The following is a 21,670-nucleotide window of genomic DNA, read 5'->3' as shown; positions in this document are numbered from 1 at the left end:
GCCAGCGGGGTCACGAAATTCAGAGTGTGGGGAAGGGCCCTGGGCAGGGTCTGGGGTTTGGGGGACCAGCTTGTGCTTAGCAAAGAGTGGGGTGGGAAGCTGGAAGCTCATGGGGTTGGGGGGGGGCATGCTGTCCTGGAGCGGGGGTTGGGAGAATCCAAGCACCTCTCCTGTCCCTTTCCCTAGCACCAGGGCTTCTACCTGAGAGCCCCACCTGAGTTCCAAGCCCACTGATTCCCTCCTGGATCCGGTCGCCAAATATCCGTCCACCCCCTTCCCCCAGAGGCCCGCCCATTCCTGCCCTCTGGCACGAGTGGGCCGGTCCGCCCAGCACCTTGGGGGCAGGTAGGAGGGTTTCGGCGGCGTGTGCCAGGTCGAGGCCTGGGACCAGGTAAGGCCCGGGCTGCAGCCCTCCTCCCTCAGGACTAGCCCCTGCCGGCCCCACCTGGAATGCAGTCAGGGCCCCGGCCACCCCTCCCTCCCCGCCTCTGCGCGCTCGTCTCTTTCCTCCGGGACTTCCCACACCGGAGGTGACTCCGGGAGCTGCGATCACGCTGGAGAGCCGGCCCACCTGGGCAATCAGGTAGGCGACATCGATGACCCCAACGTTGCCGCCCCGCCCAACGCGCCCGGGGCCGCGGGTGGGGGAGTCTCCCGCCACCCCTCGCTCGGGCCGCGCGACCAAAGGTTGGGGATCAGAGCGCGACCGGAGCCTGGCTCCTGGGCGAGGTTAAGCGCTCACCGGTCAGGGCCGAGCTGACTAGCCACACGATCCGCCTGACACTAGGGAGGGTCCTCGAGCGGAGACCAAGGGGCAACGGGGCACCGGGGGCGCGAGGGGAGGCGCTCACCTGGCGCCCCGGGCCGGCGAACCCTGGATTTCCGGCGGGGCGGGGCCGGGGCGGGGCTTGCGGCCCGGGGGCGGGGCGGACGGCCGCAGACGTCAGGGACCCGCCGCGGTGGCTGCCGCGGCAGTGGCGCCTGGGCTCCGAGCTGCCGCGCGCGCCGGGCATGTCCTAGCGGCGGGCCCCGCGCCCCAGTGCTCGGCCGGGCGGTGGGAGGCGGGCCGAGCCGGGGCCGAGTCGGCGACCTCGGGACCAACCCGCGCGCAGGTAAGCCGGCCGCACCTGCCTGCCCGCGGGCGGACCGGGGCCCGGCGCCCGACAAAGGCGCGTGGGGTGGGGACGGCGGCGCACCTGGCCCGGCCGGTCCCGCTGCGGAGGCGGCCCAAGGCTGCGCCAGGCCCGGGGCGTCGGGGTGGGGGCGCGCTCGGCGGCCACGGGGCCGCGGACTGGGCGCGGGGTCCCCTCGCCACCGGGCACCGGCGCAGCCATGGCGGCCCCGGCGAGCGCTGATTCAGGGAAGGTGCCGCGCCCTCCCCGCGGGCTGGCGCTCCCTCCCTGGCCGCCGCCGCCGCCTCCCGGCCTGGTGGCCTGCTCCGCGGTCCCTCCCTCCCTCCGCCTTCCTCCTCCTCCTCCCTCGCTCCTTCCCGTCGCCTCGTCGCTCCCGATGTGCCTGCCTCCACGCTCGGCCGGACCCTCCCCCGCCGTCTGCTGCGGCCACCCGCCGCCCGTCCAGGCCCCTGACCAGCCCCTGCAGCCCGGTCGGCGGGGCGGGGGACCCTCCTGGCGGGGCGGAGGGGCCAAGTTTGGGACGTTGATGATCCACCCTGCTAGCTACGCGGCAGCCAGGCCCTGCACCAGGCCGCTCGGCCCGCACCTCCGACTGGGGGCGTACAGGCTCCAAGGGCCAGGGCCCCTCTGCCTTCAGCTGGGCGACTGCAGCTCCGTGGGCGGGGGTCTCCATGCTCAAGTGGAGATGGGGTTTGCGCTGGGGGCAGGGTGGGGGAGGGGGATGAGCCACGGGGACTCCCTGCTGTCTCACCCAGCCCCCAACCCAGAGTCTTCCCAGGAGGTTGCCATGTCCCCAGGGCCCATCCATCAGGCTAGACCCTGAGGGCCCACGGGGGTCTGTGGTCAGCTGTTGGGGTCTCTTCCTGGTTAGGGGTTCCCACACCCCTCATCTGCCTCCCTGGGCCCTGGTCACTCACAGGTAGGAGGGGCTAGTGTTGGCCTCATCCCTGTCCCTCCACCCCACAAGGAGCTGGCACCTGGCTGAGTTACTTGTGGGCACTGCAGGGACAGGGCCCGGTCCTTTCCTGAGAGAGGAGGGGGGCACGTGTGACCTTGCCTACAAGCCCTGCACTTCCGGAGGTGAGCACACTGGTTTGTGTCCCTCCCTGAGGCCCTGCACCTGCTGCTGGTATCCCCACACTGCCCACCGCTCCGCAGACCCTGGGAGACTCTGTCTTCCTTGCTCACTCCACTGACCCCGGGAGTCACTGGGCCCTCAAGGAGTCAAGGCCCAACCCCTCCTCCCAATTGCTCACTTCTTTAGTGGTCAGTGTACCACCCTTACCACCACACTGGGCATTTGGGGCCAACTCCACAGACCTCCTTGTGCAGTACTGCCCCACCCCACCTGACCCTCTTTGAAACCCGCCATGCCGGGAGCACCAGAGGCTGAATTTGATGTTGCACTGACTGGCCCCGGAAGCCTCAGCGACCCTTCCCACCCTCACCCAGGACAAACCTTGGATGCCTCAAGTGCAGTCCAGGTGTTTCAGGCTCATTTGGCCCCTGCCCATCCTCCCCTAACTGCCCAGCAGAGCCAGTCACTGTAGTCACCCACCTCAGTCAGGGCCTCAGTGTGCTGTGGGCTTGTTTCTGATTCCAGAAACATCCCATCCCAGGCCCTTGGGGAGGGGTTGGCCTTGGGGAGGTTGAGCCTCTGGGCTCAGGCTGCCTTCCAGCCCACTCACCTGGGTCCACACACAGGTAACATGTGGCAGCGTCCCAAACTGGTGTCATTCCACAGCCAGCACTTGGAAGGGAGCAGATGCTGTGGGGCTGCCGGGGGTGGAGGCTGAGGGCTAGGAAGGTGGGCCAAGGGTCAGGAAGGCAGGGGCTGAGGGCCAGGGGGCAAGTGGGTCAAGAGCCAGGAGGGGGTACAGGGAGGAGGGCGAGTAGCCTGTTGAGGCTGGGGCAGTGTCCGGGAGGAGAGGTCCGCAGGGCCAGGGTCTGCACCCCCCCATCCCTCCTCCCCGTCCGATGAGAGCCCTCCTGCAGGGCTGGCGAAATGAGCGTCACCTCCTGGTTCCTGGTGAGCAGCGGGGGCACACGCCACCGGCTACCTCGGGAGCTCATCTTCGTGGGGCGAGATGAGTGTGAGCTCATGCTTCAGGTGAGGGGGCTCCCGGGCAAGGGGAGGGCACGGGGGAGGGATAGGACCACGCTGGTGGTGCCTGTAGGGCAGGAGCCATGACAGGTCTACACAGCAGGCTGCCCAGTGCACGTCTTGCCTGTCCTTGCTGTCCTGGCCTGGCCCTGGAGATGTCATGCTGCCCAGCCCACCTCGCAGAGGGGTTGCTGTCCTGCTTGGTCCTGGGGCAGGAGGGGGACCACCAGAGGTCCTGGCAGCCTGGGCCCACATGTGTCCTAATGGAGCTGGGGGCCTTTTAAAGCAGCCTGGAGCTGGAAAGAAGGGGGTCCTTTGGGGACAAGGCTCGATGGGCTCGACTCGGAGCCCTGGGAGCTGCCACACAGGGTCTCAGCCTGGATTCACAGCCGTGCTTGGAATGTGTGTGCAAGGCTATACTGAGCCACCCTGCAGGGACCCACCTGGTCCAGGTGTGGGGCCTTGGGTGGTGGAGACCTTATGAATAGGGGGCTGTGGATAGGGCGGGGGCTTGGAGGCAGGGGGCCTACAGGCAGTAGGGGTATCTGCAGGCAGGGGCCTATGTAAGGTAGGGCTCTCCCTGCTCTCTGACTGGGTGTTGGGGAGATGCCTGGCACTGGGGTACAGACCAGAGTGAGTGTGGGCCCAGCCCCTGGTTTCTAGTCCCAAGGGGCTGGGCAGGCCTGAGCTAGGTGTTATTCCTTCCCCTATGTCCGAGCGTCCATCAGCTGTGGGAGAGTTGGGCTGCCCCTTGCAGCCTCCTTCTGGAAAGCAAGAGGCCGTGGCTCTGACTGCCCAGTGTTGTGCCCACCCCCCTGTAGGGTTGGTGGCTGCTGGAAATACTTCTGCTATTAGGGGGGGGGCTGAGAAATCTGGGGTGGCCCGGGGAAGTGACCTGGTTCTGGTGGCCGCCAGTAGAGGCTTTGTCCCAGGGAGCAGTGGGCATTGGAGTGGACCTAAGCAGGTAGAGGGGCCGGGGCTGGAGGGAGAGCTATGCCATATGCCTCCCTGAAGCCCCGACCCGGGGGGCCCACTGCTGGCCCGTCTTCTGGGGGCTCTAGCTTGAACCCCATGCCCTGCTCAAAGCTGGTGCCCATGAGGATACACATGTGAGGGAGGGATGGAGCTGGGGTGCCTGGTGTGGACCCGGGTGGGGGTGCAGTGTGCAAGTGTGTGTTGGCTCATGTGTGCACAGGTGCATGGGTCACACCAGAGTGCACATGTGCACTGCTCCGGGTATGTGTATGCATGAAGTACACGTTGTTTGCCTACATGCACATGTGTCCATAACTGTACACTGGGGGATTCTGAGGGCATGTGTGTCATGGTGTGCATGTGATATGCATGCATGTGTGAGTGCCTGCGAGGAGGAAGGTGAGCATGCTCCTAGGGGGTCTGTGTGTCTGAGAGTCTGCCCTCCCCCCCGCCTGAGCACAGCCTGCACACCAGGACCCTGTGCACACAGCCTAGACCTTGTGTCCTCGAGGTGGGGTGAGCTGGCAGGACGCAGGACTGTGAGCACAGGTGTAAAGCCCTTAGACCTGCAGTTCTCAGCCTGTGGGTTTCGCCCCCTTTGGGGTTGGAACGACCATTTCACAGGGGTCGCCTGATTCATAACAGTAGCAAAATTACAGTGATGAAGTAGCAATGAAGATAATTTTGTGTTTGGGGGTCACATGAAGAACTCTATTAAAGAGTAGTGGCATTAGGAAAGTCGAGAACCACTGCCTTTTGCAGACCTGTCTTTCCCAGGCCTTTGGGGGCAGGCAGCCTATCGGCTGCCAGGGAGGGGCACCCCCTCTGGCAGGGGAGTCTCTGAGGCATGCAGTCTGCCCTGTGCAGGAGGCAGAGCTGGTGTTGGCCAAGGGCTCCCTGACCACAGGAGATGCTGGACCAGCCTGGGAAGGGTGTGGTGGTCAGGATAGCTGCTTCCCTCAGAGCCCAAGGGCCTCCAGATCTGTGGGCATGAGAGGACCCTGGCGGAGGTGGGGGGCTCAGAGCTTGGGGGAAGGGAGGGTGCGATGCTGTGTGTGGTGGAGCTGCCCGCTGAGGCTGAGTGTGCTCAGGTGTGCAGGGCAGGAGAAAAGATGCTGCACGTGCACACAGGGCTGTGTGTGTCAAGAGTGTGTGTGCTGTGTGAGAGCTGCCCCAAGTACTGGGTGTGTGAGCTGCTGTGTGTGCACAGCTGTGTAGGGGTGCGTGATGCAGTTTATGCACGTGTGTGTGAGCTACTGTGTGTGTGTGTGTGTGCATGTCTGCCTCTCTAGGGTCCCGCCAGCCCCTGGCTCCTTCTGGATGCGAATTAGTCTCGGTTGATAGGTGCCCTGCCCCTCCCACAGCTCACCGGAAGGGTGGGTGGGGGAAGGGAACCCACCAAGGGAGGGTCCTCGGGACCTGGAGGCTGGCCACCTCCCTGTGGTCCGTGCCAGTGGGTAGCAGGGCAGGTGAGCTTTCTGGGGTGCACATGCTGGGTTTTGGGGTGACCTTGGGAGCCTGACTCCTAGAGCTGGAAGGTCCAGGGTTGGCATTGGTATGTGGGGGCTAAAAGGGCTGGAGGAGGGTCTCTCCTGGTGGTGTTGAGGCCATACCCCTGCTTCTGCCAGTCTCGCAGTGTGGACAAACAGCATGCCGTCATCAACTACGACCAGGACAGAGATGAGCACTGTGTGAAGGATCTGGGCAGCCTCAATGGGGTGAGTTCGAGCACAGGCCCTGCCTTCAGATCTAGCATGCTTCTCTGCTGGCCACGCCCCTCTGAGTGGTCACACCCAGACTCATCCCTCCCGTGTTTCCACATCTTCTGATTGGCTCCACCCCCTTTAGGCCTACCCTTTTGCGTGACCCCGCCCCCTCTCAGCCCCGCCTAGGACCCCCATAATCTGTTCCAGGGCCAGGTGTGAGTAGGTGGCTCCTGGGTGCAGTAAAGGCCTCGAACAGGCAGGCCACGCGGGCTGGAGGTGAACCCTGCATGCTGGGTGTCCTGACTGGTGTGTGACCTGTGGTTACTCCCAGTGGGGGGTTGGGGAGGTGGGGAGCAGGTGTCTGAGATGGACATGGACAAGAGGGCAGGTGAGGGGAACCTAGCTTGTGGTGAATATGGCGGGTAGGGCCTTCCTCGGCCCATCTTCTGTTTTATGTCTTGTTAGTCATCCGGCCATCTGTCCCTCATGATGTTTCCATAGCTGTTTCCTCAAGAACTCAGGCCTGCCACACATACCCCTGCTGGCCCGCCTATTGGCTCCTCCTTCAGCTTCCCTCACCCCTCCGGTGCACTCCCCTCCCCCAGTGCTCACAGCCACGTGCCTGAGGGCCCCCATCAGGGGGAGGGAAGGCCCTGTGTGTCCCAGGAGCCTGGCCAGCTGCCCATCTGCAGCGCTGTCCCCATGCCAGGTCTTGTAGTGGCCGCTGCCCTGTTCCTGTAGCAAAGTCCATGCCCGCCTGTGCCCACCACGGGCCACCCCCAGGGCCTCGCTGCCCAACACACCCCTGCTCCTCGCGCACCTGTTTCTGTACCACTTGGGGCCCAGGCCTCTCTCTGAGTCACGTGTCTCCTCTCGCCCACTGATGCCCCGGAGCCCCGGAGTGAGGTGGGGTCTTGCACGAGGAATGGGCAGCTTGGATGGGGCATCGAAGAGAGGTACTTCTCAGATGTCCAGGTGGGGCTGCGCTCAGGTGTGCAGCGCCTCCTGTGGCCATCACGGTGCACAGCTAGGAGGAGCTGCCTGGCTGCTCCCTGGCTCTGGACTCTGGAAACTTCTGCTGCCCATTCACCACCTCTACCTCCTCAGACCTTTGTCAATGACATGCGTGTCCCAGACCAGAAGTACATCACGCTGAAGGTCAATGACGTTATCCGCTTCGGCTACGATATCCTTCCGTATCAGCTTCCCCTGGGTGGGACTGGGAGGGGTGGTCAGGGGAAGACTCCAGGGGCTGTGGCCACCTCAGCCTGTCCTGCCCAGGCTATGGCCTCTGCCCCAGGTCACACTGCACCTGAGCATCAGGCCTGAGGTCTCTGCACCAGGTCATACCTTGCCTCAACATCAAGGTGCCTGACACTAGGGTCCTGGAACCCTGGCCGACCAGGTCGGGAGGAGAACCTCCACCAGGTTCATTGGGCTGACTGCCCCTTCTTCCTGGGCACTAGGTTGGCACACCTGTGGTGAGGGTAGCCGGTAGAGGCTCTCATTTCAGAACCTCTTAGGGGCAGCTGGCAGCCTGGGTGTGGATGCTTAAGGCCCTGCTGGTTGTCACCTTGCCTCCCTTCCTGCTGTGAGCCCCCTCCAAGTCACGCGGGATGCGGGCTAGAGCCAGGACCATGATCAGGCCTCTGGCTCTTCCTTCTTGAAATGGCTTGCTGGCTCACCTGTGGCGTAGACATGGTCTAGGGGCCTTCAGGGTCCATGACGGGTGGACATGCTGTAGGGACTAGTGGCTAGTGGACTGGGCCTGCAGGTGACCATGGCAGGGTGGACATGTCTTAGGGACTGGCACTGGGGTGCCAGGCCTGGGTGGGGGTTGTGCCTGTAGGTGACCAGGACAGGTGGACATAGTCTAGGGGTCAGCCAGGGGTGAAGGGCCTGCAGGTGGGCAGATCGTTCCCCGGCCCTTTCCCTGTCTGGGCCTTGTTCCTTGACTTGGACTCACATTCTAATCTGTATGTGTTGGAGCGGGTGCAGCACCGCCTTCCTGAAGAGGCCCTCAAGGTCAGTGTCCAGTTAGTGAGAGCCCCCTCTCCCTGAGGAACCTGCCCCTGCAGCCCTCACACCGTGTTCCCCTATGTTGGCCCACTCCTCCCTGAGAACATCCCAGGCTGCTCAGGGCCACAGTCCAGGCTAGCCACCTGGGCCAGCTCTGCTCAATGGCCTTGTCTAATCTCGGGGAGGGTGGCTATTACCCTTCAGCCTGATGATGCTGGGAGGTGGGGGGAGGGTGGTGGAAGAGGGTGCAGGGCTCTGCCAGGGTGGCAGGGGCCCAGATGGCTCTGACACAGCAAAGTGGAAGGGCCCTGGGATGAGGGGTGGGAAGTGATCACTGGGGGATCCCAGTCCCTCCTCACCTGTGGGGTCAAAGGTGGGCTTCAGCTGCCCACCCCCATGGTCCCTGGACCCAGCCAGCATCTTAGGCACCAGGGTTGAAGGTGGGGAGCTTGATCAGGCCACCTTGGGTCCAGGGGTAGCCTTTGGGTCCCTGCCCCCTCCAAGCCCTAGGTCAGGTACAGGGGGTGGCTGGATCAGGCGATAGCAGCCAAGGTTTGTTCTGTGAGCCCCCCATGCGGAGCATAGGCCCTCTCGGTAGTGGAGCTTTACCCAGGAGACCTCGGTCACCTGGGCCATCTCAACCCATCGCTAGTACCTTGTGGGCAACACAGCTAAGAGTGGCCTGCTCAGAGCCCCCAGGTCTGAGGGGCACAGCCAAGACTGGAGTTGCTGAGCAAGAGACTGCCCTGCTCATCCATGGGGGATCCAGTACTTAGACCCTGTGGGTGTGGCCCAGCGCACACCCAGACACATGTACACACAGGTGTGCACACTCACCAACACATGCATGGGCACACACCTGCCATTGCCCCCCTTCCTCTGGCCCTCTCCCCACTGTGTGGTGTCAGAGCTGGCCTGCTCTGCCCTCCCAGACCATCCTGTGGGCCCACAGGGCCGGGGTGGGAGCCTGAGCTGTGGGACCCACTCCTTCCCCAGTCACTGGGGTTGTCCCATCTGCCCTGTGGGGTCAGGGAGGGGCCAGCCCCTCAGTCCTCCTGCCGCCCGCAGCATGAGAAATACACCAGCCAGCTGCAGCTGAGTGTGAGGAGTGCCCTGCCCAAGAAGGATGAGCCCCCGCCTGACCACACTCCATACTGTGAGGCCGCAAACCCCAGGCTGGAGAAGGTGGAGCGGAGGCCAGGTCCAGGTAGAATGGCAGGGGTGGGTGGTGCATAGGGCCAGTGCCAAATATGGCCTTGATGTCTTGTCTCTCCAGACACTGGGGCGGGGCGGGGGGGGGGGGGGGACAGGGCGGCTGGAGCAGGCCCCGGGAGCCCAGGGGAGGGGTCAAATTCAGCTCCCAGGTTTTACATCAAGGCGCCAACTAAAGCAGAAAGCAAAGACCTCAGTCAGGTGGGTCCGGCCCAACCCGGGTCACCCTCTGTGGTTTTAGCCATTAACAGGGCCTTGGAGAGACTTGTCCTAGGTGGACCCCCAAAACCAGAAGACCTCAGGAGCTCCCCTGCTGTTCCCCACCCGCCCTCTGCCCATCTGGAGAAGGGCCTGGGGCTGCAGAGAGGCTGGGGCTTGGCTCTCACTCAGGGGCAGGTCCCCTGGGTCCTCCTTCTGTGGTTGGGGGTCTCCAGATAGAGCCTGATGGCTCAGAGTGGTCAGGAGCTGGTCACCCTCCCTGGACAGCTGAAGGGGACTCCCGTCACCCTCCCATCTTGTGTCCCTGTTGGGGAACATGCCAACTCCAGCTCTGCCCTCTGACCCTCCACAGAGGCAGTAACTTACCGCACGCCCCTGTACGGACAGCCATCCTGGTGGGGTGAGGAGGATGCCGGCCACCAGCCAGAGGACCGGAACCAGGAGGAGTCAGACCCAGGTGGGTCCTGGAGGCCAGGCCACCGCCTGGAGCAAGACTGGAGGTGGGGGGGTGGGGAGCCAGAGGAGGGCTCCCACGGGTAAGCAGTAGAGCCCGGTTCTGGAGTGCATGGCCTGAGGTCACTCCTCATCCGCCCCCAGATCCTGCCTGTGGCCCTGCACAGCAGGATGGAGAGCTCCGGGGCCCTCTGGCTGGGCCCCGTGCTGCTGTGGAGCCACAGGGCTATGCATTCCGCCGAGAGCCCAGTTACTTCGAGATCCCCACAAAGGAGTCCCCTCCTCCGCTGCCACCACCACCGCCGCCCACCACCCGGTCCCCTGAGGTGCCTGCCCACGAGGTTCCCACCAAGGAGCCCGTATTGGGCGGGGCCGGGGTGGCGCCTGCTGTGCAAAGCCACGCCTCCTTCACCATCGAGTTTGATGACTGCAGCCCAGGCAAGGTGAAGATCAAGGACCACGTGACCAAGTTCACGAGGCGCCAGCAGCGCCCCCTGGGCAAAGAAGCCACACCTGCTGAGATGGTGTCTGCCCAGACCAAGGTGGCCGACTGGCTGGTGCAGAACGACCCAAGTCTGCTGCGCCGGGCTGGGCTGGGGCACGATGGCCACAGCACCAAGAGTGACCTGCCTGTCCACACTCGTACACTCAGGGGTGAGCGCCTGCCCCACCCACACCACACCCCGAGGGTGCCTGCCCCCTCTACCCTGCCCAGGGGTCTGGGCCCGCCCACACCTACACCTGAGCACTCAGTGCTGGGCGGCCTGTCCGTGCCCTCCAGGGCTCAGCGCGGTGACACCTGCTAGCCAGTCCCCCGGGCAGCTGTGGCCCTGAGTGAGCCATGTTGTGCACTGGCATGTGTCCGCCTCTCGTGGACGGGTCACTAGTGGGCTGGTCGCTTTTATTTCACAATGAACGCCTCCAAACCACCTACTGGTGGGGGACTACCTAAGGCCACCGTGTCGCATCTGAGTCACGTGCGCCAGGCTCTGTGGGGTGGGGGGCCCGGGGGCCAACTCTGTCCCTCCTGCTGATGACCGGCCTCAACGGCGCCCTCCAGGCCACAAGCACCAGGATGGCACGCAGAGCGACTCCGAGGACCCGCTGGCGGTGGCGGCGGCCGCGGCTGCGAACGGGACGGAGGCAGGTGGGGAGCAGGCGCGGCTGCAGCGGCAGATTAAGCGGGACCCCCAGGAGCTGCTGCACAACCAGCAGGCGTTTGTCATTGAGTTCTTCGACGAGAACACGCCGCGCAAAAAGCGCTCCCAGTCCTTCACGCACACGCCGCCCCCAGACCCCAAGGCCGACAAGCGCCTCCGCGCGCCGGGCGCCGCTGACGGAAACCGTCTGTGCGCGCCCCCGACCCCGGCCCCGGGTCGGACTCCAGGCGGGAACGCGGGGCCTCAGCGGGCCGGCTCGCTCAAGCGAGAGAAGGCCGAAGAGCGACTGGCTGGCCCTGCGCCCGCCCCCCGCGCTCCCGCGCGCCCCTTCGGCAGCGTGGGTCGCCGCTCCCGCCTGGCACAGGACTTCTTGGCCACCCGGGCTAGCCCTGACAAGGCCCCCCCGGCCCCGCCCGCCCCTCTGCCGCCCCTGGGGGCCAGCCCCGAGGTGCCCCTGCTTCCTGCTGACCCCCAGCTGACCAAGGCACGCAGGCCAGAGGAGGAGGACAGTCTGAGCGACGCGGGCACCTACACCATCGAGACTGAGGCACCAGACCAGGAGGTGGAGGAAGCCCGCCGGATGATTGACCAGGTGGGTGGGTTGGGTATGGCCTCTCCTGTGAGGGGTCAGACCCGAGTGGCATCACCAAGTGGGTGGGGCCCTCGGGTGGGCTGGTCTGGGGTTGTGCTGTTAGACTGGATGGGCGGAGCTGAGGCAAAAAGTGCCCAATCATGTGAAGGGTTGGGACTTGTTGGTCAACTAAATGGGTTGGGTGTGATTAGAACCTGTAGACGGGCTTGGGGTGGGGGTGGGGGTGTTCTGCTCAGGTCTGAATGGAGGTGTGTGTGTGTGGTCTGACTAGATGGGGAGAATGCTGGAGGAAGCTTCTCCCTGGGGTCTTCCTGGGATTGCTCCTGCCCCTCCCCATCCCCCAAGCCTGGGTCTGTGTGGCCCTTTTTATGGACAGTCCAGAACAGGAGCTCTGGTCTCCCAGCAGCCTGGGGTAAGACATCAGCAGGGGCCTGGGACCAGCACTGCTGACCACAGCCCTGTGCTGACCCCTCCTGGCAGGTCTTTGGAGTGTTCGAGTCTCTGGATCCGCCCCAGGTCACCTTCCGTCCAGTCATTAGAGATGAAAAAGAGGATGTGGCAGGTGCAGGGGTGGCCCAGCACCTGGTTCAGCTGCAGGAGTTTGGGTCCCGGCCAGCAGTAGGCCCACAGGCCAGGCACCAGGTATGCCCAAACAGGGTGACTCTGGAAGGTGGGCTCTCAACTCTGGGGCTCCAGGCTCCAGCAAGCAGCAAAACCAGGAGTGTGAGCAGGACAGGTGTGTGTGTGTGTGTGTGTGTGTGTGTGTGTGTGTGTGTGGTGGGGTGTCCTGTCAACCCCCCACTGTCCCCACCCCCACCGTTCCTCCCCTGCAGGCTCTCACCTCTGCCTGCTTTGAGACTCTCTGATCTTCCCTCGACAGGCCCAGCCAGCCCCGGGCTCCCCAGGGGCTCAGAAGTGGGTATCCCGCTGGGCCAGCCTGGCTGACAGCTTCTCAGACCCAGGCCTGGCAGGTTAGTGTTCCCTCACTGTGGTAGAGTGGTCAGCTCCCCAGCAGCCCAGTCTGCTTGTTTTGCGCATGTCTCCATGTGTCCCCCAGGCAGGTTGCTGCCCTAACAGGCTGCTCTCCCCGATCTGCAGAGGAAAGCCGCCAGACCATGGAGCCTGAGGTGGTCCTGCCCTCGCGTACACGCCGCCTCCTCCCACAGCTGCCCAGCGAGCGGGTGGACAGCCCCGCAGGTCCTGAGGCCACCAGAAAGGCTGCTCCTGGCCTGCCTGAACCTGGCAGTGAGCAGGCCTGCCCATTCATTGGCCAGGAAGAGCTGGACCCAGACAGTCTCAGTGATGCCAGTGGGTCGGATGGCGGCTGGAACCCTGAACCCAGCAAGGGTCAGCTGCCAGAAAGGCACAGGGGTCTTACAGAGGTGCCAGCATGGACAAGGGGCCAGCACTCCCCCTGGACTCCAGGGGAGCCGGCCTCCACCTCTTTCTTCATCGGGGACCAGAACGGGGAAGCAACAGCCTCCAAGAAGCCGGTCCCAGCACCCGGGGAGGCGCCTCCCCAGCGGGTGGCCCTGTCCAGCGTGCCATCCCCAGATGGTCTGTACGTCAGCACTAGCGGCAAGATGGTCATCCAGCTTTGCACCCGGCGCTCTCCAGAGCCCGCAGGCCCTGCCCCAGCGATGCCCAAAGAGGGACTGGCCTTCATCCGTCAGGAGAGCTTCACCAAGGAGCCAGCCAGTGGTCCCCCAGCCCCTGGCAAGCTCCCCCATATTTCCAGCCACCCACTGCTCCAGGATCTGGCTGCTGCCCGGGCCGCCCGCACAGACCTCCACACCCAGGACACCCACCTGATCCTGAAAGAGACTGAGACAGCACTGGCAGCCCTGGAGGCCCAGCTGTTGTCCAAATCTGCAGAGGCCCAGGTGGAAGGTGGCAGTCCCCCCAGGCCACAGGAGGACTCGCTGTCCGGGGACTCCGACGTGGACACAGCCAGCATGGGCAGCCTGCTCAGCGGCAAAAATGGCTCCAGCCCGACCACCCCACAGCCAGGTGGGTCACAGAAGGACAAGTCGCTGGCCACTCGGGACCTGGGGGGCTCCACCCTGAGTGGCACCCACGCACGGCTCTCTGAGAAGCAGTGCCGCCCACCAGGCCCAACAGATGCTGGTCGAGCAGAGCTGACCCGGCGCCTGTCCGTGAGGCGTGGACGTGGGCCCCACGCGTCCCTGGACTGGCCACGTGAGGAGCGCGGCTCCAGCCCTGTCCACACACCCATCTCAGACACTGGGGGCTCAGACCACGAGCTGCTTGTAGGCACCAGGCAGGGACGGCCAGGCCTTCGGCGGAAGCCAGTGGCCCTTCTGCCATCCCCAGCCGCCCGGGAGGAGCAGGGCCGGGTCTCTAGCAGCTCTCAGAAGGGGCCGCACACGCTGACACGCTCTAACAGTCTGTCTACCCCACGGCCCACGCGGGCCTCCCGGCTACGGCGTGCTAGGCTGGGTGACACCTCAGACACAGAGGCCGCTGACAGTGAGCGGGGCATCCCCGTCAACCCTGAGCCCACGAGCCGCCCAGCCGGTGAGCAGACCAAGAAGCTGTCCCGATTGGACATCCTGGCCCTGCCCCGGAAGCGGGCTGGCTCCTTCACAGGCACCAGTGAGACCGAGGCTGCCCCGGCCCGCACGGGCTTCTCTGGCCGGAGCGCAGAATTCTCCTGCAGTAACCGCAAGCCCAGCGTCCCTCGAAGGGCAGCAGCCACTATCGCCTCGGCCTCTGCAGCCCCTCGCCAGCCCTTCAGCAGGGCCCGCCCAGGCAGCGCCCGTTACCCTTCCTCTAGTGAGTGTGGGCTTGGGAGCAGGTGGGACCCTGAGGCCCCTCAGACCCCGGGGTCCCCCAGCAGACTTACAGACCAGTGGTCTGGACTGTGTCGGGAGCGCCTGCCCGGCCACTGACCTCTGGGCACAGGTGGGTGGAAGGGCACTCCCCAGGGGGCCCGAGTACAAGTGTGTGCCGGCTCAGTGTTTCCAGAGCCCCCAGCAGAGGGCAAGGAGACTGGCTATCCCAGACTGAGGATTCTCCTGAGACTCCTCCTCCCTCCCCACCCAACCCCAGGCTGTGTGCCTTTGCCAGGCTGCCCACTTACCCTTCGGTGCAGTATGCCCCTCCGCACATGGAGCCCGGGGCAGCCAGGCTGGGGAAGGACTTTTGGGCTACCCACCGTTGGTTCTGGGTTCTGGGTCTCCAGGGCCAGGGGTTGCTCTGACACCCAGGAGCCTTCTCTTGAGTGGACGGCCCCCCACGGCTTCACCCTTGATGCCTCTCCAGGCCTGGCCGCCTCCCTTTGCCCACTGGGTTCCCTGCGGAGGTGCCCATGCAGGCTGAGGATGGCCCTGCTCGACAGGCAGCCACTGAGCTGACTGCCACTGGTGATCCCTAGGAGGCATTGGCTGGGGTGCATGGCCACTGGGGGTGGGGGTGGGGGCACTGCCTGCTTGCCTGCATGTCCCCTGGGCGCTCTTCCTGTGCTATGGGGCAGGGACCCTTGTCGCTGGTTGCTGCGTGGAGGTCTGCAGAGCTGTGGTGGGTGGTGCAGCGAACGCCTCGCCAGCGGCCGGGCTGCGTGGGCGCTCAGGCCTGCTCTGCTTTCTTCCGCTTCTGAAACAACTCCTTCACCAAGACGCACGCCGCCGGCAGCAGGGCTCTGATTACACATCCACTTCGGAGGAGGAGTGCGGCTCCCCCAAACACGCCCGCGCCCATACCTCTACAGCCACGCAGACCCCGCGGTCCAGCAGCAACGGCCACTCCAGGGCCCGAGGGGGACCGCGAGACACAGACGACGACGAGGCCAATCCCTACGGCTTTATCGTGCAGACCTCTGAGATCGCAGAGATTGCCAGGTAGGACTCCGCCAGCAAAGCTGGCGCCTGGGTCGGCAGCATGAATGTCATTGGTGGGCAGCTCCTGGGAGGGCGGGCCAAGTGCCATTGATGGGCGGCCCCGATGGGCAGGGAAAGCCCCCTCAGTGGGAAGGGCTCCAAGGCGGGCGTGGTGAGTGAGCTGAGTAGGAGGGACTCCTCGGTGGATGGGGTACTGTCAGATCTTGCAGAGTGCATGGAAGACTCTCTGCCAGGGTGGGCGGGGCTTCCATAGAAGACAACCCCCCCTCCCACAAACACACGCCCCTGCTCACCCCAATGATAGAAAAACTGACTGATTGAAGTGAGGACCTGAGGAATGGGTGGAGCTGTGGGACACTGTGAGGTGCGGTGGGCCCGAGCCTTGAGGGGGAAAAGGGGGTCTTGGGTGCCACCTGGCTGGCTCGCTGTCTAGGTGGACACAGATAGGTGGGGGTGGCCAGGTGGGCCACACTGCCCGTTCCAGCAGAGTTTGGTGTTAGGACATCAAGCCTGAGCCCCAAGAGACCCAGAGGTGGTGCTCAAAAGCTTCTGGCCCCTGAAGGTGGTGGGGAAAAGGTAGATGTCCACCCACCTGTCAGGGACCTGTCCAGCGCCACCCCTGAAGCCCCCTTGTGACTGTGGGCGTGTCAGGCTGTCAGCATATCCTTGATGAAAGGGCCCATCTTGGAGTGACCAGTGGTGCAGGGCTTCGCCCCGACAGTGGTCCGCCTTGGGGAAGGGCTGTGTTGGGGTATAGGTTGACTTTGTAGGGTGTTAGTGGGCGTCTCTGGCTTCCTGCCCATCTCTGCCCCTTGCTGAGTGTCCTCAGTGCCCAGCAGATCACGCCTCCTGTCTTCTCAGGCTGAGCCAGACACTGGTGAAGGACGTGGCCACGCTAGCCCGGGAGATCCATGACGTGGCTGGTGATGGTGACCCGCTAGCTTCCTCTGGGCCCACCCGCAGCCCCTCCCTCAGCAACGTGCCCAGCACACCAGCCTCTACCATCTCTGCCCGTGAGGAGGTGAGTCTCGCGCCTGGAGGCTGGTTAGCAAGACCTGGCTGGCAGTCCTGAGGTGTAACTAGTACAGGAGCCCGAGCTTTGGCCCTTACGTGGGGGCAGAGGTCTCTGTGGACCCCGAGCCCTGGGCCTGGCATCAGCTCCCATAACACCACCCACCCCTCTGTCAATAGCTGGTGCAGCGCATCCCGGAGGCCAGCCTCAATTTCCAGAAGGTGCCGCCCCGCACCCTCAATTCCCGGGACTTGGACCAGAACATGAATGAAAGCCGGCAGGACTCCCTGGCCTCAAAGACCAGGCCTCGAAACCACGAGGAGGCATGCACTGGCTGGTGGGCTGGCGTGCTGGGTGGGTTTGGGGACGCAGAACCTGGCTGACAGGTGACCCGCCCTTCCCACAGGTGATATTTGACAACCTAATGCTGAACCCTGTGTCACAGCTGTCTCAAGCCATCCGCGAGAACACAGAGCGCCTTGCGGACAAGATGAAGTGAGAAGGCCTGGCCCAGTGGGCGGGGCTAATGCGGCCTGTGGGTGGGCTGGGGTGGACTCGATTCCATGGGCAAACTGGAGGAGGGCAGGGCTGAAGCGGACGCTCCCCCATGGGTTACCCCATGGTTGTGGCTGGAGTGGCTGTGGTGGGTGGCCAGGACTGAGGGAGAGCAGGACTGGGATGGAGGCAGCCTGGTGGATGGGGCGGGGGAAGAGCAGAGGCCCAGCTCCTGCGCAGTGACGTCCCGCCCACGGCAGGCTGCACACTAGCGTGCTGGACCTGACAGCACACACGTGCTCATGCTGACATCCCACAGGAGACGCTTGGCAAGAGCACACATACACTTAACAGATGTGAGCTGGCGCCCACGGCCATGCCGGTGACCCTAGGGTGTGGGCCTGTGCGCATGTGCAGCACTCCCCGGCTTGTTCTCTCCCGCTCTGGTCCCAGCAAGCGTCCACACCCCTGCTTGGAAAGCCCAGCCTCAGAACACACTAAGATGTGGGCTGTCAGTGGTCCCTTCAGACCAGAGAGTGAGTGGGGTGGAGCCTAGGAGTGGCCACCATCACAGGCTCACTCTGCTCCCCCCCTCCCTCACCGTGTTCGGCAGGATACTTTTCCAGAACAAGGGGCACACCTGGGAGGACTTGGAGGCCAGGCTCAATGCTGAGAATGAAGTGCCCATCCTGAAGACGTCCAATAAGGTGGGGGCTGCCGGGGGTGGGAGCTGACCTGTGGCCCCAGGAGAAGAGAGGGTCCCTTGGCCTTCAGCCCCTCATCCCCCACTCCCTTCCAGGAGATCAGCTCCATCCTGAAGGAACTGAGGCGCGTGCAGAAACAGCTGGAAGGTGAGTGGGCGGGGCGGATGCGGTGGTAAGGTGGGTGGAGCGGCCCCCTGGGTCTGGGTGGGTCTGAGGCCCCTCAGTGGGCCACTCCCAGAACTCCCCTCCCCCACAGTCATCAACGCCATCGTGGACCCTAGCGGAAGCCTGGCCTTGCTGACCGGGAGCAGGAACCCCGCAGCCCCTGGACCACTGGCAGGGGCCCGGCTCACTGCTCAGAGCCCATCGGCCTCCTCAGCAGAGACACTGCTGCCCGCCCTGCGGCCAAGGGGTTACCCTCCGCGACCCAACTGTGGCGACCCCGGCCTCCTGGACCCTGTCTTGCTGCCGGACACTGAGCAATTCCTGATGTAGGCCGGACCTTCTCATCGCCCCACATGTGCCATACCCTGTGGCTGGGATGTCCACCAGGCCCATGTGTGTGCCCCCGCCATGTCTTCATCGCCATCATCCTTGTCCCGTGGGAAAAGGGTGGATGGGGCCACAGCCACAGCCCTCCCACCCAGTAGAGCTGGGTACCCTCTTGGGGAGGCCCCTGCTGGGTCCGGCTGCCCGAGAAAGGATGAGGCAGGCCAGAGCAGTCAGTGCCAAACTCAGAGCCAGGGCCCCAGGCCCAGGAGCTGTCCCTAGCCCCACGACCCTTCAAAAGGAGTAGCTGAGGTCCCAGCTTCCTGCCTCAAGCCTTTGCCAACACACCTGCCAAACCCTGAGCTGATGTGAAGGCTGCCGAGGCCCTGTGGAGAGGGGGCTTTGGGCAGAGCACAGCCAAGCAGCCTAGAGCCAGCTCTGCACACAGCTCCAGCAAGTGCTCACACACACCTGTACGCATGCACACACATCACAGCCACATGTGTACACAGCATGTGAAGACAAAATGCACCTTAATGTGGGCACACATGCAGACACGTGTCAAGGAATACACACAAGCAAACAAACTAATTGGGGCCCTGCTAACATACTTGTACATATGCACACATACTTATGGAGACATGTATGCAAACAACGCATCCCCTCATGGACCAATACCCTCACATGGCAGACGCATAGCACATGTACACACACTGCACCCACACACTAGCAGACAACACGCCCCTAAATGGGCACACACACACAACCTGTGCACTCTCCCCCTCCCACCTCCCAGGGACACACAGACATACACACATGCACCCCCACATGGGCACACACACACACACTTGCACACAGGTGTGTCCCAGCAAGCGCGAAGGAGGTACGCACATGTGACTGTGCCCTTGGGTTCTGAGATTGGCCCTGCTTGAGGCAGAACTGAGCACTGAACCAGAGTGGTGCCAGCTTCCCGCAGCTCCCAGCTGGGTGGCTCTGGGTGCCTCCCATGTCCCTGAGCTTGGCGTTTTGGGAACTGGCAGGGAATAGCTCCGGGGGCGGGACCATTTTCTCAGGACTCAGCCGCGGGGGTGCATGAGCAGACCAGCCACTCAGGCGGCCGAGTCTCCTGGACCCTGTAAGCCAAAGAGCCCTGGCGGGTCACCCACCTACCCAGGCGATGTGGCACTGTGGCCTGCTAGCGGCCCACTGCTGGGGTGGGGGGCGTGTTTACATTTCCCTGGTGTGGAGCAGAATGGGTCCTCGGCCCCACCCCTCCTGGCTCCCAGCGTGAGTGGGCGGGGTCCTGCTGGCCCCGCCCCCTAGAGACGAGGTTTGTCCGCCTGCCCCGCCCAGCTGCCCACCTCTGGGCCTTGCTGTGCCAGTCTGAGTCACTACTCCACATTCCTCCCCGCGCTGTTTGTCTGCCGCGCACCAGCCCTGGGCCCGGGCCGTAACTTATTTGTCTGGCTTCTCCGAGGTGTTTGCGTTTGTTCTCAGGTGGTCTTGTGGGTGTCTTTAGGAAAATGGTTATTTTATATGATTTGGGTCATGGAATTTGTTCTAATAAATCATCCTACCGCACGGGGGCACAGCGGCGTCTTTCATCTTGGCCTGGTTTCTCCTTCCAGGATGTCTGCAGGCGGGGCCCTCTGTTACCCCAGCAGGACGGCACAGAGTGGGAGACTGAAAATTCAATCAGACCCGGGGCTGCAGTTTCGGGATGCTGCCGCTAGGCGGCGGCGTAATGGAGAAAGCACAGGGACATTTCTGGGCGTTTCCGCCTTAAAAATAGGAACTGTTTGTTGTCTGTTAAACCATCTGATGTGGCAAGAGCCAGGAGCCCTCTGAATATGTGCCAGCTGCAGCAGGGGTGTGGGGGAGACCAGTGTCCACATGGAAACCTGACTCCCTACCCCTCCCGGGCTCCTGAGAGAGGCGGCGAGGTGACCTTACACGGTGTCAGCATCCTTCACATCCACCGCTGTCACCACCACTGGCAGAGATGCACTCCCAGACACCAAGCTCACTCTGCCCTGGAATAGCTCTGGGTCCAGGAAGGTTCTTGGTGCTGGGATGGGCTTGGACCCTGGAGTGGTCCTGCCTCCTGTCCGAGGGAGGCCCTGGTAGCCCGGGCCTGCAGGCAGGCAGGCAAAGCCCTGTGGCGGGCTGTGGAGGACAGGCAGGAGGGCGACCGTGAGTGGACGCACACAGCCCTTAGAGGCTGGGGCCAGTGGACATAATGTGTTCTCAGGTGACAGACAGTTGGGCTTGTGAGTGGGGACTGCATGTCTCTGGTGGCTTGTGGCCTAGCCCCCTCCCCAGAGACCAAGGGCATTTATAACACTGCCCACCTCCCTCCTCCCGGATGGTTCTGGAGCCAGGCTCAAGGATGGGAGGTGGCAGTTGAGCCACCAGGCACTGAGGCCAGACTTTCATTTCTGACCCTGCCCCCACTCGCCTGTCCCTCAGCCTGCATGGGCCCCAGACGTCACCCTCACACTCCAGAAGCAGCCACGGCAGTAGGAGAAGCGCAGCCAAAAGCTGGGGACGAGGAGATGGGTGTGTGCCCAATAGAGCACTCATAATATGTGCGAGTGGGAGCTCAGCGGGGAGGTGGAAAGGGCCAGGTGGGGTTAAGCAGAGAAGCAGTCCCCAGCCGTGTGTTACTGACACCGTGCACACTCAGACATGTCTGTGCTACTCTGCCTGAGGAACACACAGGAACCGAGTGGGGGAGGGGGAAGGAGGCCAAGGCAGCCACCGGCCAAGACCATGACACTGGGCAGAGAAGTTGTGCCCAGGCTGTGAGGCAGAGAAATGAGTAAAAGTGAATGCCTTTGGCCAGGAGGCTGGATTGCAGAGCAGGATGCCCTCTGGGCATTTGTCTACCCCAAAGGTGTGGTGTAACGCGTGCCCAAGCAGGGCAGAGGTCAAGCAAAGACCACGAGGCCGATCCGCTGAGAGGCGCCGGTGGTCAAGCAGAAGAAGCGCTCTGGAGAACAGCACAGCATCTTCCAGCTGCCCTTGCCATAACCTCGCGTGTGCTATTGTAGACTTCTGCACGCTGGCTGTGGCTGTAATGCCAGGGCAGGGAGTTCTCTGCTGGGCTAATGCGGGCCTCCGGAGCCACCCCACCGCCATCTTTCCACTGTGTTGATGTGCCATCTGAGGAGCACAGAGAACCCCCACCCCAGAAGAAGAGCCATCCCTGGGGCACATTTGAGATCTCTATCTGACATGGCCATGGTCGAGACCAAGGACACCAGAGACTGCAGCACGAGGCACTGTGGGCAGAGGAGACCTGGTGAGAAGGGAGGAGCAGCGCCCAGACCATGGGACTGTGAGGCCAAGCAGCGGGCAGGCTCCCAGGCCCACAGAGGCAGAGGTCCAGTAACCACATGGCTGGGAGGCTGAGTGAGAGGCTGGAACCTGGGTTATGCATCCTTCCTGTTTGGCCCAGCCACCAGGGAGCCACCTCAGGCTGTGGAGGGAGGAGGGAGCCTGGGAAACTCCCAAGCTGATCTGGTCCCACCCAGC

The 21,670-nt window shown here is 63.8% G+C and overlaps 1 protein-coding gene across 4 annotated transcripts; it reads left to right on the top strand.

Moving 5' to 3' along the window:
* The first annotated feature begins 945 nt into the window (after positions 1-945).
* CEP170B (centrosomal protein 170B) lies at positions 946-19,723 on the top strand. 4 transcript variants are annotated; one of them, XM_075530489.1, is made up of 19 exons: positions 947-1,112; positions 3,129-3,243; positions 5,841-5,930; positions 7,026-7,106; positions 7,887-7,943; positions 9,006-9,144; positions 9,721-9,825; positions 9,966-10,475; positions 10,882-11,573; positions 12,054-12,215; positions 12,454-12,544; positions 12,672-14,369; positions 15,304-15,433; positions 16,295-16,454; positions 16,625-16,768; positions 16,852-16,940; positions 17,554-17,647; positions 17,740-17,791; positions 17,901-19,723. In XM_075530489.1, the coding sequence occupies exons 2-19, from the start codon at positions 3,139-3,141 to the stop codon at positions 18,137-18,139; spliced, it is 4,638 nt and encodes a 1,545-aa protein (XP_075386604.1). In that variant the 5' UTR covers positions 947-1,112; positions 3,129-3,138; the 3' UTR covers positions 18,140-19,723. The 4 variants fall into 4 exon arrangements, with proteins under 4 accessions (XP_075386605.1, XP_075386604.1, XP_075386603.1 ...); XM_075530488.1 differs by having other exon boundaries at positions 15,211-15,433; XM_075530490.1 differs by lacking the exon at positions 12,054-12,215 and having other exon boundaries at positions 946-1,112; positions 15,211-15,433.
* Positions 19,724-21,670: the final 1,947 nt, after the last annotated feature.

The sequence above is a fragment of the Tenrec ecaudatus genome, chromosome 14 (genome assembly GCF_050624435.1).
Source record: "Tenrec ecaudatus isolate mTenEca1 chromosome 14, mTenEca1.hap1, whole genome shotgun sequence".
Taxonomy (NCBI): domain Eukaryota; kingdom Metazoa; phylum Chordata; class Mammalia; order Afrosoricida; family Tenrecidae; genus Tenrec; species Tenrec ecaudatus.
This window is presented reverse-complemented; position numbering and strand designations above follow the sequence as displayed.